The 17,776-nt window shown below is 51.2% G+C and overlaps 1 protein-coding gene across 2 annotated transcripts in view; it reads left to right on the forward strand.

Annotated features, from left to right (window-relative positions):
* The window catches only part of SUFU (SUFU negative regulator of hedgehog signaling), a 99,168-nt gene extending 83,807 nt beyond the window's left edge, over window positions 1-15,361 (forward strand). For both annotated transcript variants that reach the window (XM_076338919.1, XM_076338920.1), the window contains exons 11-12: window positions 4,997-5,065; window positions 8,276-15,361. In XM_076338919.1, coding sequence (XP_076195034.1) covers window positions 4,997-5,065; window positions 8,276-8,365 — 159 coding nt within the window. In that variant the 3' untranslated portion in view covers window positions 8,366-15,361. The remainder of the gene's footprint in view (window positions 1-4,996; window positions 5,066-8,275) is intronic.
* Window positions 15,362-17,776: the final 2,415 nt, after the last annotated feature.

Genomic DNA, 17,776 nt, shown 5'->3' on the forward strand with positions numbered 1-17,776 from the left:
GTCCAGAACTAATAAAACATGGTTTCCTTTCTTTGACAAACCTGCTAGAAAAGCAAGTGGCAGTGTTTAATGCAAATAAAGCACTAGGGCAAAGTGTGGGCTTGTTTGGTTTGTTTCTAGGTAGGCAAGAAAATTTTGGGTATTGTCAGTAAAAGCACCCCTGCTTAATTGTCCCTGAGCCAATCGTTTGTGTCTTGCCCTGGACAAAGCATGTTTCTTGAAGCTGGACAGAGCTGCAGCTCGATTCCTAGCTCAGCTTCTGAGGGTCTTCCTCGATCAAAGACTTGCCAGCTGTGCCAGGCTTTCAACATTGGTGTGGCCTCTGGTCCTGGCCAGCCTTTCCTGAGCTGGGAATTTCAAGCCCTCGTGGTAGGGTTGAACCCTATAGTGAGAGATGGGGTGTTAACTCTGGGGTGGTACCTATAAGCTGACTATAAAGTCTTTAATGTTTTACTAAGAACCGATTGCTTTCAAAGTCAGCCGAACTGGTCTAGAGTCCCATGACCTTGGGTACATTTTTAGATCTCGCCTGTTTTCATACACTCGCAGCCACGTACCTGTAACGAGTCACGATACAGGTTTCTCAACTATCTGCGGGTATGAAAGCTTCAACACCGAAAGCTTCAACACAAGCTCCTTCAGTTGACCTATAGGTAAGCCCTGTAGGTAAGAAGTAGGTTTCAGCAAGCTCAGGTGGGACTTGCCACGAGAGGGAGACATCATGCATGCAGCCCGTGTGTTCCCTGAACACATCCACCTAAATAAGACAGCCTAGCCTGGTATTTTGTAACATGTCTGGACACATGCAGCTATTAGTGAGGCAGTGAGAACCCAAACGTCAGACCTCAGTTGTGCGGTAGGTGGCTGTGATAGAAAACAGGGACTTATCTTTTGGCTAGTCATCGTCTTCCAAGCATCTGCAGCATGACTAACAGTCACAGAGCCGCAAAGCACACAGAAAATGAAGACTGGATCTGCTAGTAATGGGATAGCACGTGTCCGGGCCTCTCTGGGTCAGGTCAGGGAGATCCTGGTGCGAGCAGGACCGTGCAGCACTGAAGGAGATGTTTCAGATACCTGCAGCTGGCTGGCGAGGCCGTTCCCTGTTCATACTGCAAACAGCCATTACAAAGGCTGAGCTACACCCTGTAACCAGCTTCGGCAGGCTGGGCCGACGGGATTGTTTGCACAGAGCTGTGAAAACACAGCGCTGCGAGCACCTGGCCGCTGCGGCACCTGGGATGCCCACTGCTGCTCAGGAGAGCTCCTTTGCTTCCTCAACACCAGCCGAGAGATTTCATGGGAGAAAAGGCCTGTTCAGTGCGCATGGGAAGGCTTCGTTTGCCCTCTGGATTGCGTCAGCTTTTCCCATGGCTGCAGCACAACAGCAGGGCTCTGTTTTCCTTTGGGAAGGGAATAAGCTGCTTCATCATTGTGATCTCTGTGCAGTGTCCTGTTGATAAGATCAGCTAACAGCATCGGAGGAAAACTCTAGATTTGGGTCTGAAATATAAAGTGAACAGGGCCTATTTGTTTAATTTGAGCTTCTAAGGTTTAAATCCCAGAGGAAATTAAATTAGGTGCCTAGAGCAATGGCAGTCTGTCATGTTTATTTGGTGGGAATGTCACCTTTAATATCATGCACATGTAACGTGTGTGTGTGTGCGTGTTAATGTAATGGGGTATCATACTGTGCAGGAGCAGGCATGCTACAAGAACTGGAAACCTGAAATATTGTGAGTGAGGGAAGCTGAGATGGGGTTGGATTTATTCTCATCCTTCTCCATAGGATCAAAGGCATTCAGCAGCATGAAGGTGGTTTTGCTGATTGCAGGTGGGGGTGGCAGCCTGATCTATGAGCACAGGCCTTAATGCTCTTGGGCCATTTTGATTGGGCTACTTCTAAGAGGAGAAATCTTGTCTAGACACAAATCCAGGATGGCAATACTTCTTGCTTCAAAGCCCTCTTCAGCAGCTGGTGTACTGCCGACACATGCCTTCCCCCTGCATCCTCAGGGAGCTCAAGAGTGCCGAGGGACATGGCTGCTTGTACATTTGGTCACACCTGCACTTCGGAGACTCCCTTATTCTCCAGGAAGGAGAGCAGATCTCCCCAGCAGTGTGGGGTGGTAGGGTTTGGGATGTTTTTTTTCTGACTCGGACTGTTGAGGACAGGCTCTGAGTGACACGCTGTGTGAATGTCACTGCAGCAGTTTGTCATTGCAGCCTGCGATGCCTGCCCTCCACCAAAGTTAACTGTCTATGCAGGGCTTGCAGAACAGTGCTGCGATCTTTTCTCAGCGCGCTGCATAGAGCAGGCTGCCATTGCTTTGATCCCACAGATGCAGTCCACGAGAAAGCTGAACTGTGGACTCCTGTCCTACTCCACTTGTCAGACCTTCAGGGAGCCAGTTCAGCTCACTAAATCAGTGGAATTTGGGATTTTTTTTTCAGCTGGGTAACCAAAATTCACTGAGGGGGGGCAGTGAGCTGCAGATGGGCTCAGCCATCTCAGGGGGTTGCACCCCAGGTCAGTCCTAGCCACAGTGCTCCATGTAGGTTTGTCCCTACTCTGGGGGTCTGTGGCTTAGCTGGCACCTGACCTGTCCCCCCCTTCACTCTCTCCACCCTTTGCTGTTTACCCCTGCACACCCTATCTTGTTTTCCTCCAGCCTCAGAGCAGCTGGCTGCCTTGCACACGTGGTTACCATTTCTCTCCTGCCTCTGGCACCTTGGGAGCGCCCAGGGGTCTTCCTGCTGCGCTTGTCTTCTAGTCCCCCTGCCAAAGCTGCGGCTCCTCATTCCTGCTCTCTCACCCATCCCAACCTCTGGCATTTTTGCTCATCCGTGGATGGCTGAATATTCATTTCCTCCTTGCTTGATTGCTGTGAATACCAATTCCTCCTCCTTTTTCCGGCTGCTCTGTAGATTTTGATGTCTGCCAAATTGTTTTCATTCCCTCACCCCATTGCAGGCTGCACCTCCGCAGAAACCGATCTGCTCCGTGCAGAGCCCCAGCTCCCCACCCAGCTCTTCCTTCTGAGCTGAGCAATTGGGTTGCCCTCCTGCCTCCGACACGGACAGACAGCTTCCTCCTCCTGCAAACAGTCAACAAACGAGTGTCTCCAGTTCAACAGGCAGAATAGTTGCAGGCTCCTGCAAGGAGACTGCAGTAGTTTGCGGTGGTACTGTGTGTTTCAGTGCAATGTTTCTCAGCTTGCCAGTCTGCGGATTGGTGCCAGGTTGCAGAGTCCTGTCCAAAGCAGCAAGCTCCTGGCTCCTAGCTGAAGCAGGTTTTTTTCAGGCTCAAGGTGTGATCAGAGAGGCCTGATGGAGGTGCCTGCATCCATGCTGAGCAGCTCGGTCATAAATCCTGGCCTGGAGCCTGCTGCAGGTTGAAGCTAAGCGAAGAGGGGAATGTGGTGGAGAGGGGAGGCTGCAGTTCCCTCATCCCCTGTGAAATGTGTGCAATGGCAGCAGAGTGGCAAGGTTGAAGGGGAGAGAACTGCAGATACCTGGTAGCTCTCGGATCTGGATTTGGTGTTTTCGGATCTCTTCTCTTGCCAACCAAAGGAAGAAAGGCAGACTAGAGTCTTCCCTTTCTCTTTCTGTCCAATAGCCCTGCTTGTGTGTTACCAAAATGGAGCCCAGAGGCTTCCACTTGCCAAACAGCCCATGGCATCCTGGCGGTCACTTGCTGCCCACTGATGTTACTGGCACCAAGGAGCTGGCAGGCATGGGAGGTGGCTTCCTGCATGGAGGTGGGACAGCCTGGCTGCCCCTCTTCCAGACGTGCACTGGAGGGGACAGCGGAGAGCAGTGGGGCTGGGCACTTAGCTCTGTCAGTGTTTGGTGCTGGAGTCATCCCTTCTCTGGGAGTGAGCATGGAGCTCATGGCTGGGGAGAACAGGGAAAGGGAAGGGTGAGAAAGGGGGCATGGGGATGGTGGTTGCTTCAGGATGGAAAGCAATGCCAGAGACAGAGGAAAGGGTGGAGCGAAGGAAGGAAAAGGAGGAGCAGGGGGGAAGAAACAAACCTGTAGGCTGAAATGGGAATAATCTGCTAGATACTGCTGCAACCTAACTCCCAGGAATGCTGCTCCAACGCCCCCTCACCGCGTGGGGATGTTTGTCTGGTCCCGCACTGCCGTCTCTACTCCTGTGCCAAGCCAGCTGGCCTGCCTGGAGCTCTGGCCTTTACGGCTGTTCTGAAAAGAGGCAGGACGTGTTTGCTTTTGGCTATCACGTGCTTTTTTAAAGTGGGTGGGAGTTCCTCCCCTTGAATTCCCGGGGCTGGTTTCCCCCCGGTGTCTCTGGTTTGTGTGACTTGGGGGGCTCCAAGTCATGGCCCTCAGCTGGGAATTTTGACCCATCGGCAGCTGCTTTCCTGGGCCACTTTGTGCTTGCCAGCCTGGCCTTGAGATGAGCCAAAGCTTTCCCAGCACAGGCACGCGGGATGGGCATGTGCAATACAATGTGGAGGTGCCTAGCACGGGCACCTCTGGGAGCACCTCCCGTACCCAGCATCTGGTTCATCTGAATGATGTGCTGCACTCGGGTCAGAGCCCTCCCCGTGCCCAGAGCACCAGCTCTGTATGGGTCTCAGGCTGCTGTTTCCTTATTAAACTGTGAGCTTAACTTCAATGGATCAGATGAAAGCGGCTCTGTCTCCCACTGTCTCTCCAACAGTTGTTCTCTTGACCCCTTTTCCTCCTTCCCCACTCTGTCTGTCTAAAGCCGAGCCTCTAATTTTAGACTGAGGAAGATAATTGAGGGTCAAAAAAGATTGCTGTGTAATTTTAACTTTTTTTTGCGGTGGTTGGGGTGGGAGGCAAAGTTAGGAGCTCCTTGCCCTCAAACCTTTGTATTGCGGGAAAGAAGGACATGGGGAAAGGAGTGAGCTGGTGTAGTCTGCTCTCTGCAGAAGTCATTCTGTTTCTTGGCAATTAGCTGAAACTAGGAGCGTAAAGGCGTAAACTACTGTATTTCTTTTGCAGATCCTATTGACCGAAGAGTTTGTAGAGAGAATGCTGGAAGATTTAGAAGATCTGAATTCTCCAGAGGAAGTAAGGCTGCGCCATTCCCATATCTCCCATGTACCGTCCCAGAGAGCTCAGCCCGTCCTACAGCTTGCCTTTGATCCTCCCCTCAGCTCGCAGGCTGCAGCCCTGCCCCGTAGACTTGAGGTCTTGTTTAAACCTTCACATCTGCTGTGAACTAAGGCACTGAGAGAAGGGATTGCAAGAAATACAGGGCAGGGATGGGTGTTAAGGGAGTCTCTGCATTTCCTTTCCACCAGCATCTTTCCCAACGTGGTATCCAAGTGCCCCAAATCAAAGCGGTGCAGCCCTTGGGCCAGGTGGCAGGGGTTCCTCCATGCCGTGCATAGTGTCCTCGGCAGCAGCTCCAGGCACGTCACCTTCCCCGCTTTCAGAAAGGCTGAAAGCGGTGGCAGCACTTTTACTGCTGAACAATCTGTTGTAGGGGCCTCCTTTTTTGGGTTTGGGGAGCAGACGGAGGCTTCTTCACATGTGCTACTTGGCCTTTACCTGCTGCCCCTACATGGCGTGCAGAGGACCATCACCAGCCTGGAAGCGTTATAGCAGCAGCCGAGGGAGCTTTATAAAGCTTTGCTGTGTGGTGCTAAACTTCCCCCTGCCATGTGAGCTCTTCCTGGGGAACATTTAACACCCTGTCTCCCATGCATGCCATATAAATATTCTGCTTGACTTCAAAGAGCAGTGGCAGAAATGACATGTAATATTTTTAATCCCATTTTTTACAGCTCCCTGCAGACTCTAAAGAAACTTTCCTTGGCTTGTAGAGCAGCCCTCCCATCCCTCGCCCTACTCCCCTCCCCCCAGGAAAATCTCAGGGCTCTAATTGTTTAATCCAGAGTTGATTTAATGCCAGGGTGTTCTTCACTGTGTGAGTGAGGGGAGCACGCTGCTGGCTGTGCAGTGACTTTCAGGCCAGCTTTTATCCAGTTAAACCTAATCCAAAGCTCATTTTTGCTGGCGACATGGAAGCCCAGGAGCACTTTGGTTTGAAGGCCCTTTAGTTAAGGCTTTGGACGGCTCATGTTCCTTCACTCTCCGCTGAGAGGCAGAGGCAATGGGCATGGCAGATCCTGGCACAGTGACCGGGCACTTGGTTCCGAGTTACTGTGACTTTGCTAAATTAAAAAGTGAAAAACAAATAAATGCGCAAAGGATGACTTCTCCGAGAGGATTGCTTTGGAACCACTCCTGTTTATAAAAAGGAAAATACTTGAGATGAAATGTGATCTTTCAGCATGCAGATTCCTCCAAGGATTTGTAACTTGCAGGATCCCAGTTTGGGCCAACTGAAGGCGTTCCTCAGCAGCACTGGCTGTTGCTGATGATACTCATGTGGTGGAACGAAGTGCTGCAAGGAGAGTCTTTCCTTTGCTGCATAGAGAGCCACCTGTGTTAAGTGAAATTCAGTGAAATGATCTGTCTGAGTATCTTTAGCATGTTTTTCACATACCCTAGACATTAAACTCAGAAGAATCCCCTGGGCAGTGTAGGGCCACTAGATTATATGGTGCAAGCTATATGCAGGGCTTGAGTTTAAAAAAAAACAACCATAAGTGGGACTTGGGCTGTTTATGTTTCCTAGAGGAGAAAGAGTGGGAGTTTATGGTAGCCACTATTATGAAGGATCCTCCTGCCATGCCCCCAGATCATGGGTCAGACCCTGAACCACCAGCCCAGCATACTAAGGTCAATGGGTACCAACTGCAGGTTACCCTCGTACACAGCTGCAAATGGAGCAAGGTCAGCAGCAAATTCATGTTAGAACCACCCTTGCTGTGGAGCAGGCAGCTGGAGGGGATCTCCTTTAGCAGGAACCTGCCACTGAGCGTGTGTTAATGTCCTTCAGAAGCGGGGCGCTTACGGGAAGAAAGACAAGTAATTGGATAAAGGCGGATGATTCGCAGGTCACTGTCCCCTTGCACCAACTCTTTAATTCACGTAGCCCCTGGGAAGCTTACAGAGCTGCTGGCCTTGGTCTGAGGACTCTTCTAGGAGAGGACCGCTGTATCTGTAACCGTTCTGAATTGTCACTGGTGGTGTGGGATCCCGGTGAGATTTCTCCCTGGGAGTCCCGTCGGGGATGTCAGGTGGTGCTACACTGTGGGTGCAGCAGAGTTTTAAAAACAAAATCATCCTGCAAACTGGCTTCCAGAGCTGTCCCCCATGGGTTTTGAACCCTCAGTCTGGGCGCTGGGATTGCGTGGAATGCTTGCCCAGAACTGTTTGCCATCCAGCTGTGGGGCAGATCTGTAACCTAAGAGATTCCACTCCCCACCTCCCACACACACCCCCAGAGCTTTTTGAGAGATCTGTGTGAATGCATGGGCCCTGGTCAAAGGTGGTTGTGAGAAGGGTTGGTGGTAAGGCTCCTTGGACCTCTGTCCCCACACAGTCATGGTTGGGATCAGAGATGTTGGGGTGACTTCTCAGCCTAAGGCAGGGTGCCCTGGAGCAACGTCAGGATGGGACCAGTGCACTTGCCTTGTTTGGGAAACACTGGCCAGAGACAGTGCTGTGTAAACCAGACTGGGGCAAAAAATCGCCGTTCCCTGTGCTTCAATCAAAGTTTGCAAAACAGCCTGAGCAGCCGAGTGCCTGTGTGAATATGAGGCATTGTACAGGCACTCTGCGAAGCCTTTGTACCAGAGGTGGGTAGGGCTGGAGCAGAAGTGCTGTTCAGGCACGCTGGCTCTCCCCAGCCAGGGCAGCACTGTTTGCCCTCCCGGAGGTGATGGCCATTTGCAAGCCTGTCACCCAGCAGAGCCGTGCTAGCTCACTTACATCCCACCCTGTACAAGCAAGAGTTTGAAAGCTGCCCTAAGTCTCCCTTTAAAGCAAACGGGGGGCTCTGGGGCCCCAGGTAGGTGAAAGGAAAGGGTTATGGTCAGGTGGGAGGGGAGATACTTGTGCTGCAAATTTTCAGAGAGGTCGGGGAGGGAAATGGTGATGGGGGCAGAAACCCTCCAGAATCCATCTGATGAAATAAACAGTGCTTGGGCTGAAATCTCAGAACTTTACTTTGGCAGCTGAGGCAGAGGCCACATTATCTAATGTCCACTGCTGTCCAAAACATACTGATGGGGAAATGTTTTCTTAGTGGCCTCTTGTTTTAAAAAATAATAGTAACATGGGGCTGCCTGTCTTTGCAATTTGTTTTTTTCTGTACAGGTTGCAGCAATATACATTAACTGTATTGTTCTCTTTACTGTCTTACAGTTTAAACTTCCAAAGGAGTACAGCTGGCCTGAAAAGAAACTGAAAGTTTCCATCTTGCCAGATGCCGTGTTCGACAACCCGCTGCATTAGAGCTGAATTACACCCTTCTAACAACTGGGAGAGCCAAGTTACTGTCCATTACCCAGTGACTCACGGGATAATTAATGCAGTAAAAACTCTGCTTGCAAATAAAAGAGTTTGCTGCACAACCACTGCAAACAGAAGAGGAGCTACTCAGCACCAGCCCAGACCGAACTGAGCCCTTTCCTTTATCCTTCCCAAGGCTGAGCTCTCTGGGAACAGCCTGCGTATGTGTGAGTGCGAGTGAGAAATATTTAACTATGAAAATTAGTAGTAAGAATCCTTTCTCTCTCCTAGCTACAGAACTCCCCTCTGCCTTAGCCCAGGGTGTAGACGCTCTGCACGCCTGTATTTACACATGCATTTCTGCCAGGTGCGAGCCTATAATCCATGGATTAAATGTTCTTTACGTGACTCTGGAGTCCTTTTGTTAGCCAAACTTTTACTGACTGCAGAACTGTTCTTCCATGTGCTATTTTTTTTTCTTTTCAGAAATGGAATGGTATTTCCCCTGTTTAAAGGAGGCCAAAAGCTCACATGCTTGAAGCTGAACAGATTTAAAGATGAACTTTCTAGTTCAGTCAAAAAAAACAAACCCAGATCCTCCCTGCCCTCAAATTAGGCATGTTTTAAGTGTTGGTCTTGGTGCTATTAGCTATGGTATCGCTGCAAACAGAGGCAACTTTATTCTCGCGCATCCTGTCCTTGTGCCTGAACCCCAGGGAAGGTCGCAACCTCTGGTTTTGCACAAGCAGGAGGAAGAAAGCTACCGGGGCGGGGGAGATCTCCTGTTTACAGTGTGTTTATCTTTAAAGAGATACTGTCAAGTATTTTTTCCTTGCTATTGTACAGAATTTGAGAAGCTAGAAAGGACCATTTGTTCTCAGAGACAACTTCAGCAGCTCTGCAGGATCCAGAGGGCTGCTTGAAAGCATATGAAATGGAGATCTCCACTGCCCTGGCGTAGCAAAGAGGAGACTCAGCCTCAATAAAGCCAACTATTCTCCCTGTTCCAGCAGGGTTGTGCCCTAGTGCAGCTCCATTTTCCCCTCTAGCCTCGCTGTGGTGGCTCTCCTTGTTGCTGACGTCGCTCCTTTCAGATAGATTTGAACTGTAAAGCATCAAAATCAGTTTGAAAGGACCCTCTCTCGAGATCCCTGTGGCTTCCTCCTTGCAGCAAATGTGTGCAGAGGAGACGGTCAGGTTGTGTCTCTGCATGGAGATGCTGGCCCCTGTGGATACGCTGCAGCAAACCATCGCAGGCTTTACCCCCTGCTGCTGCTGCAGGTTGTTTCTGATGCATGTTCCCCAGCCTTCCTCTGCCCATTGTCTTTTGGTGACAACTCTTCACTCCTTGTCAGGGGAGGTGCAGCTTTCCTTCCACCCCTTTCTGCCTACAAGCTGACTTGGTGATTTATGCGCAATTGCTGTGTGATCGTAATACAAGTAATAACAAAAGCTTTTAACACTTAACTCCCCTGATCAAACAGCGAAGTTCAGGAGGCCTCACAGTACCCCAGGATTGGTTTGCTGTTTGTTTTCTGATTTAATTTCTTCCTGGCACAGTCAGCTTTGATGTTTGTTGCATATATTTGAGGCTGGTTAATGTTGGTCAAGAAGCAGAGCTAGGAGCCACAAAGCTTTCCTTGGACTTGCTACAGAATTCCTCTGTGGCCTCAGGCAAGTCACTCAATGTCTCTCTGTGCAGAGAGGGTGATTATTGACTAGAGGGCTGTAGGACCTACCGAAGCATGCCAGGGTTTGCAGGGGAGGGCGTGCTTTGTGTACAAAGTAGTATTTGTATTATTATGATTGTTGTTATATTATAATTTAAGGCAGGCCAAATGCAGGGTCCAACACTGCTCAGCAGAACCTTCCTTTCTGCAAAGCTACGAAAGCAATTTACATGTAAATGAGTTTGTCATTTTGTCTGAACTCAGAGGATCAACTTAAAATCCTGCTGCGAAAGAACAAACTTTCAGATATCTGCATGTGCCAGCCAGAGTGATTTCTGTGCTGTGGCAGACTGCATTCATCTGTGGGATCTCTTGGCCAGTTTTCATTGTCCTGGTTAGCCCTAAGCATCCCTTCTGCACTGTAGATGTATGTGCAGGGGACAGCGTGGGCGAGAAAGCGGCATGAAAATGTACCAGTCCAGCTTCAAAAATGACGTGCCCAAGTGTCCCACCACAAGATAATGAACAAACAGACGATTGTGGCAGTCAGGAAAAAGGCAAGGGCAGCAACTACAATTTTGTCCCACAGCCATCCGCCAACAGTAGCCCATGGACTGCTCTTGTACGAGCTTGCTGGGGGTGCCTGCAGCAGAGCTGGCCCGTTGCCACGATGCTGGCTGCTCTTCCTTGTTTCCAGATGCTAGCTCTCATTAAAAGGAGCTTAAAATCCACATCTTAGTGGAGCAGGGACATTTGGAAGGTCGATTGTTGCCGTTCCTGCAGAGATCGGCACGGGGCAGAGAGAAGTCCATCAGACCCTCTCTGGGCTCTGACACACATCTGGAAAGCTTGGGACCTCCTGCCCTATGAACTCTTTGAGCCTTTGCAGCGGGGATGCGGTACTGTACGGAGGGAAAGCACCTCCTCCAGGCTGGCTTGTGCTCCAGTTCTGCCTTTCTTATGTGTATGTTTTCCTCACCATATTTACTCTCATCAGACGTTCTGGGTTGGGTTTTCATTGACTTCAGAGGGAGCATGCTGAATGCATTTGAAAATCCACCCAGTATCCTTGTGTGTGTGTATTTTTGTTCCATGTCATGTATTTATATATAGTTCTGTGTATTTGAGTTATGAACAGGTGGCATGCCAGAAATCTCTATTTCTGAGACACTTTCTCACAGATCTTTGCTGGTAGCCAGATAACAATTGAGGGGAAGGTTTGAAGGGAAGGAAATGAAATCTTCCTATTTAGTTAAGGGGGAAAATATTAGACAAATAACTGCTAAAATAGAAATCTCTGTCTTCTCATTAGACCAACTGTGAGAGCGAAACTGGTGAAAGTCAGCCCTTAAGCTCCAAGGTCGTGTCGCTGCCTCTCAACAGTTATCTAAGAATAAGAAAGTTGCATGTTACTCAGTATCATGAAGAGCTGTGCACCCACAGGACCTCCCCTCCCCTGATTCACATCAAGTTTGCAACCGTGCCAAAGGCTTACTCATTGGCAAGTAAATGAGATCTCGAGGTTGGATATTTTCATCTTGGGGAAAGAGGACATGCCTGTGTGTGAAGGAAATGGAAAAGAAACCTTTGTATTTTAGCAAGCAAGTAGTTTGAAAAAAGGAAATGCATCAGTGTTAATAAACGCCACAGTATTTTTCTAGCCCAACCCTGCTGAGATGGTAGGTCCACTGGTGCTGATTTTTTCTAGATTGTGTAGAAGGTCTGAAGCAGGATTGTATGAAACCAAAACCTGAGAGGCTTGTGTTGGCTAAAGATAGTGGTATGGATGGAAACGAACGCAGTTTAGGAGCAGCGAGTACAGGTTTTCTCCCTCCTGGAGAAATCTTGCAATGCAGGTTGATGGGGATATTTCCAAATTTGAAGAGCCTTATGGCAGACCCACAATGCCTTGAAAATCCAACATGTGACAGCAATTCTGAAACAAGAGAAGTCCCAAAAGCCGGGACTACTCTCCCTCTCAACTCGTGATTAAAAACAGGAGAAGGAATGTATAGTTTCAATATTAAAGTATGTGGGATGTGATCTGAGCAGAGCAGTCAGTCTTGTAGCTGGTGTGACCTACAGTGATATTTTCAGTGGCTTAGATAGGTGGTGCCTGCTGTGTATAATGTCTTTGAGGATGGTGATATATTGGTTTTACTGTACATAGATTTGCCAGCAGTGATTTGAAATGATATTCTGAAGCTCTTCACTTCAAATATTCCGTTGCTTTTGGATGGCTTTTGAAATGACACCATCGGTTCATCAAATGGTCTTTGAAGAAGTGGGGGTTGTGTTGTTTTTCATCTGCGACCAGCAGAAATATTTAGGGGGTGTAGCTTTTAAAAAAAACAGTTGGAAGCGATGCTTGGCTTGGAGGGGACAGATTGCTGGAGAGAGGTTGTGTGGTGGGGAAGCAAGTTAGCAGCCTCCCTCCTGCACCCACAGCTTGGGCTTGTTCAAGCCGGTGCAGTCCTTATGCATCTCGGGCGCTGCAAGGGGAGCTAACGTGGGTGCAGGGAAGCTAGAAACCAAAGTGACAATCATCAAGGCCTCGGCACAGCTTGGGATCCCTGCAGGCAAGTCCTCATTTCCATGCCAGGACCCACTGAGGTCCTGCACAGGTGCAAGGAGCCGGCCACACACATCCTACTGCGTGTTCACACTCTGGCCTGTACCCGCCGCTGATGGTAGAGACTGCAAATGGCTGTGTTAGCTGCATCTGAGGTTGAGTCAAAGATGGGGAGCGGCAATGTGGCTGCTTCAGTCTCATTTGTTATTTTAATTAGTGTGGGGTGGGGAGGAGAACCTCCAGGCTGGTCACTGAGCGAGCTTTATTGCTCACCCATCGTCCGTTCCCTTTGTCAAATGTCCCCCCAGCTCCTCACAAAAACCTTTCTCTCATGCTTCACTGGAAAATGTTTGGCTGACTGCATGCTTCGCAGGACACTGGGTTAGACGACAGGTCGGCATGGGATTGTGGCTGCTCGGCTGTTTATCTGTCCTGATGACTACTCCCTCCTCCTAGGTAGGCATCTAGAGTCCATGACCCGCTTTGCCGGCTTGTATCTGGCTGAGGGCAAGGCAGCGTCACGTCAGGTGGGGAGAAGAGATCCGCAGATCTTCAGGCCAGAGGAAACCCTTAGACCCGTGTGTGTCCGATTTTCCCCTAGCCCAGGGCATGGCCTTGCACCCTGTGGCTCCGCTGTATGAAGTCTTGGGCTTCAGCCCCTGCGCTGTCGTGGCCAGGTGACGAGGGGGTCCAGCACCACGAGAGCCTTTCCACCTCCCAGGGACTTGATCCTCTATGTAACTGCCGTCCGTTTTGAGTATATATTGTGCCTTAATTCTCACTATGAGTGAAGCTGCAAGGGCAGATGAATTGTTGAGCAACCAGGAATGCCTTTCTGTGCATCTGTCCCTATTGATAAATACCAGCCTGTGCAGCAGCCAAACTGTATCCAAAACAATGTCGAAATGCACATTTGCCGGTGAGGTTCACCTCCCAAGATTTTAAAGCTGGATTTAGGTCTCTGGGACCGTGGCAGTTTTTAACGAGCTCTGTAGCAACCTACTGTTTTTATAACGTTTTTTCTGTTGTGCAGTGTCTGCTTGTTCTCTTTTCTTTAAAAAAAAAAAACAACCAAACTTGTGTTCGACATGAGTCCAAAATTTCAAATGGAGAATAAGCCTGAGGTTGCAAATGTGTTTTAAACCCGGCCCCGCGTCGACCTGTCTCTCTCAGGCAGCGAACCTGTTGTGTATCATGCTTCACCACCTCTTCATTTCTACCATGATTCTGTTTCCCCTAAAATCGCTGACAGACCATAAAATCATCATAAGTGGCAGATCAGTTCAGAAACATCATTTCTAGTCTGCTGTGATGGTAGCCCCTTCCCTTTCCCTCACCGAAAGACCATGGCATCATTCACCGTTCGGCTCGTAGGGCCCCAAGAGCGGGAGAGGAACATCAGCCCACAAAGGGCTGCACGTGGCAGATGTGGCTGGCTGGTGCCTGGTTGTTTTTAAACTGTCCTGATGCTATGTCTCCCCTCTTTATAAAGAGGAAGAGAAAGAGAAAAAAAATCCAACCTCAAAAAGCCGGAGGAAAATTTCCTGCCAATTGTTGTGTTTTGCAAACACTGGTCTTTTCTCTCGCCCTCTCCCTTGGCTCCTGGCGAGGCTGGAGATGAAAATGGCTCCTTTGTTCCTTTCCCTGGGGCCCAACTGCAGTGAAAGTGCGGCTCCGGAAACCCTCCGCTGCACAAGCGGCAAGGGTGGGAGGGACCGAGCTGTCGCCGTGTGCGGTAGGTCCTACATAAACACGGCAGGTGTTGACAATGCCACAGGCAGGATGGGCGCAGAAGCGCAGAAGGACTTTGTGGTGCTGGCAACGAAGCTCCTGCGCTGTTCCTCCTGCGGCAGCAAGCGGGCTGCGAAACCCGTGGGGGGCAGAGGAAGGGGAGGCGGGTGTGAGTGGCCGTGTTGTCCCGGCAGTGACTGATCATGGGCTGGGGGGCTCTGGGCCCTTTTGTTCTCAGCTTTTGGCTTTCCCTGAAGCGGCAATTTGCAGCCAGGTGGAAGCAGACGGCATCCCGCTGGGGGCTTGTACCCACACCCTGGCCCTGGCGCCGGGATGCTCCTTGCACCCATCCAGCCCTGGAGGCCCGGTGCTCCGCGTTTGGCCACAGTCACGCTCTAAACCCAAGTTTAGTCATTCAAAACCCTTCTCTCGACCAGCCCAGGTTGGACATGCTGGCTTTTCCCTTTTTCTAAAGGGATGGAGGTTTTGCCGCTCGCCAGGGACACTACTTGTTTTGTATGCTGGATGGTTTCTGCAAAACCTAGAGCAAAGGCAGCTTCCCAGGGCGGCACGGGACACGTGGGGTGACAGGGACCACAGCGAACCCTGACCGCTGGGGCTGCCCTCGCAGCCCAGAGGTGAACCTTTCTGTAGTTCACCTGTGTGCATGTGCGAGTGTGTGCGGTCTGCGTGCGCGGGGTCGTGTCGAACGAGGAGCCCGAGGACGCTACCGATGGGGCTGGAAGGAGCCCGCGTTTCTGCAGCCGGTGTATCAGTACCTTGTAGATGGCCTTTCTTCCTCCTCCCCCCCTCCTTTTTTTTTTTATAAAAGACAAAAAACAAATGGAAAGCTAAACTAGCAGAGGTTTTTAAATATTTTATATTAGTTTCTAATGTAAATTCTTACATTGTTATTGCAGTGCTGGGTGTGTTTCGCCTGCACGTGACTTTTTGTAATATTTTTGTGAATCACTAAACGTTTTTTTCCTCCCGTGTATTCTAAGTGCATTAAACGTATTTGCAGAATTGTTGGTGTTCTTCTCTGTGGGCGACTCGGCGGGACTGCCTGCCTCCCGCTCAGCCCCGCAGCTGCCTCGGCAGCCCCTTCCCCTCCGCCATTCCTCATCGGCACCTTCTCCCCCTGGCCCTGGGTCAGCGGGGTCTCTCACCCAGACCTCTGAAGTGCAAGCATGAGAGAGAAAGGGATCTTCCTTTTCCCAAAAATCCTCAGCAAAGCAGACGATCCCAGGCCTTGCCCAGTGCAGTGTCCTCCACGAGCATCCCGTGAGCTGGGGCAGCCTGAGCGCCCTGACAGCTGGGCTTTTCCGTGCCGTTTGGACAAGCCAGGATGGGGAGCGCTTGCATGTGGGTCCGAGGATGCAGCCGGTCAGCTGAGGGATGGCAACCTCGTCCGCCAGTGCGGGAAGGAGGGAGCCAGGGTGAGTGCCGGGTCAGGTCCGCGCTCCCGTCCTCTGCCAAACGCCTCTTGGCTTCAGCGGGATTTGTGGGGGTGTGGATGTGCATGCGGAGACCGAATATGTCGGAGAAGAGACACATCAAACGCTTATGAAAAAATATTACTGAGCTAATGTTGCAATGATTTCCCAGTAACGCAGAACGATTTTGCAGTAATCATTTTACACTCCTCGGTAATAAATTCCTTTAAGGTCAGAGAGAGGAAGAGTGGAATATCGGGGGGGGGGGGGAGGGAGATCGCTGTGCGCAGCGGAAGGGTGACAGGGAAGGGAAAGGATGTGCGGGAGCTGAAATCCAGCTTTGGGCAGGTTTTGCACTTGCTCTTTGGGGGTGTTACCTCAGCCCTCCCTGCATCGAAAGGGGAGCAACCAGCAGAAAGGGTTCCTGTGAGGATTTTTCTTTTGAAGTTTGGGGTGAAAACCATCCTTTCCCGAAGAACTTCTCCCACAGCTGCATCCAGGCACGAACTGTCCCAGCCCCAAGGCAAAGCAGTGGGATCTCCGAGTGCTGCCGGTGCAGAGCAACCCATGCCAGACATGCCGAAGGGAACATGGCCATAGCTTGGCCAGGTTTCATCGTGTCACTTGAAGAAACCTTGCCTTTGGGGGAATGAGTGAGAAGCAGCCTGCAGCTGGTCCCCTCACCCGAGACCCTCTGTGCCCCTTGCCTTCCCAAGCCTTCAAGCATTTGCAAGCCAAGGGCCGCCCCGCTAGGACATCCCAGCAAGGATGGCAGAGCCGGGACTGGCCGGGGACCCCGCTGCTCACGCAGTGCTGGGAGCCCTCCCCACCGGACCCCGGCCACCCCTGCCCCTGGCACTTGGTTAATTTAATTAATGAATTAAATGGTCTGCCTTCACCATCCCTGTGGTGGTCGGGCAGTCCCCCCTTTGCAATGGCGCATCCCAGCCGGTCCCTTGGTTCAGCCCCAAATCCAGAGGGAACCAGGTGTCCCTGGGGGCTGCAGCGCAGCGGGGTGCCCCTCTCCCACTGTCACCCTTCACCCTGAGCCCCACCACTGGCGCAGCCGTGCCCAGCCCAGGCAGCCTCACCGCTCTGCCTCCACCCCATCTGAACGCACCTTCAGGCAGTGAATTTAATTAAGGTTTCTGAAAAATGGTGTCTGGGAGCCCCTCCTGGATCTGTGGCTCTGAACTTCATTAGGAGCGGTTTGTTGGTAATAATGCCGGTAGCTTCTCTAATTAATAATGGAAGGACTGCAAGCAGATGCCAAGCCAGGAGAGGGAAGGGATTTGTTTGTTTATTTCTCTCCTCTCTGGATTTGTTTGGGTTTTTTTGGAGTGCGGTGGGAGGTCTGGGGCTCGTTTCCCATCTGAAAAGTGAACATCGGTGCCTGGGAACCTCGACAGGGAAGAGGGTGTACCTGCAGGGCGGGAGGGGGAGATGGGGTGGGATGGGAGATGAGTCCCCACAGGGCGGGACAAGGGGGCAGCCCCCACGGCAAGGGGCTCCCTGTCCCACGGTGCTCCCTGTCCACCCAGGGCAGAGCCAACGTGGCCGCTGGTCGTGCTGGACTTGGGCACCCAGGGATGGTCCTGACCCCCGAACCCCCTCCCATAGCATCACCCCTGCAGCATGTCCCTTCCCATGGCATGTCCCCCAGCCCATGGCATGTCCCCCAGCCCACGGCATATCCCCCAGCCCATGGCGGGATGGTGCAGCCATGGGAGGGAGGTGTTCTCCGTGCTTTAGCCCACCTGGACCACAAGGATGTGTCACGCAGCACCCAGAAACGTGGGCTCATGGGGGACTGGCACACCAAGTCCCTTTGGATTTTTCTTTTCCCCCTCTTTTTGCCTCGTTTGTCTCCTGCTTGCTGTTTCACCCAGCCGGTGTTTGTGGCACAGCTGGCCACAGCAGCACCTCGGTGCGGAGGAAAGCCTCCCAGCATGCCCCGGCGCGCAGGACCTGACACATTAACACCCTGTGCTCCTGGGGCACCACG

The sequence above is a fragment of the Aptenodytes patagonicus genome, chromosome 5 (assembly GCF_965638725.1).
Source record: "Aptenodytes patagonicus chromosome 5, bAptPat1.pri.cur, whole genome shotgun sequence".
Classification (NCBI taxonomy): Eukaryota; Metazoa; Chordata; class Aves; order Sphenisciformes; family Spheniscidae; genus Aptenodytes; species Aptenodytes patagonicus.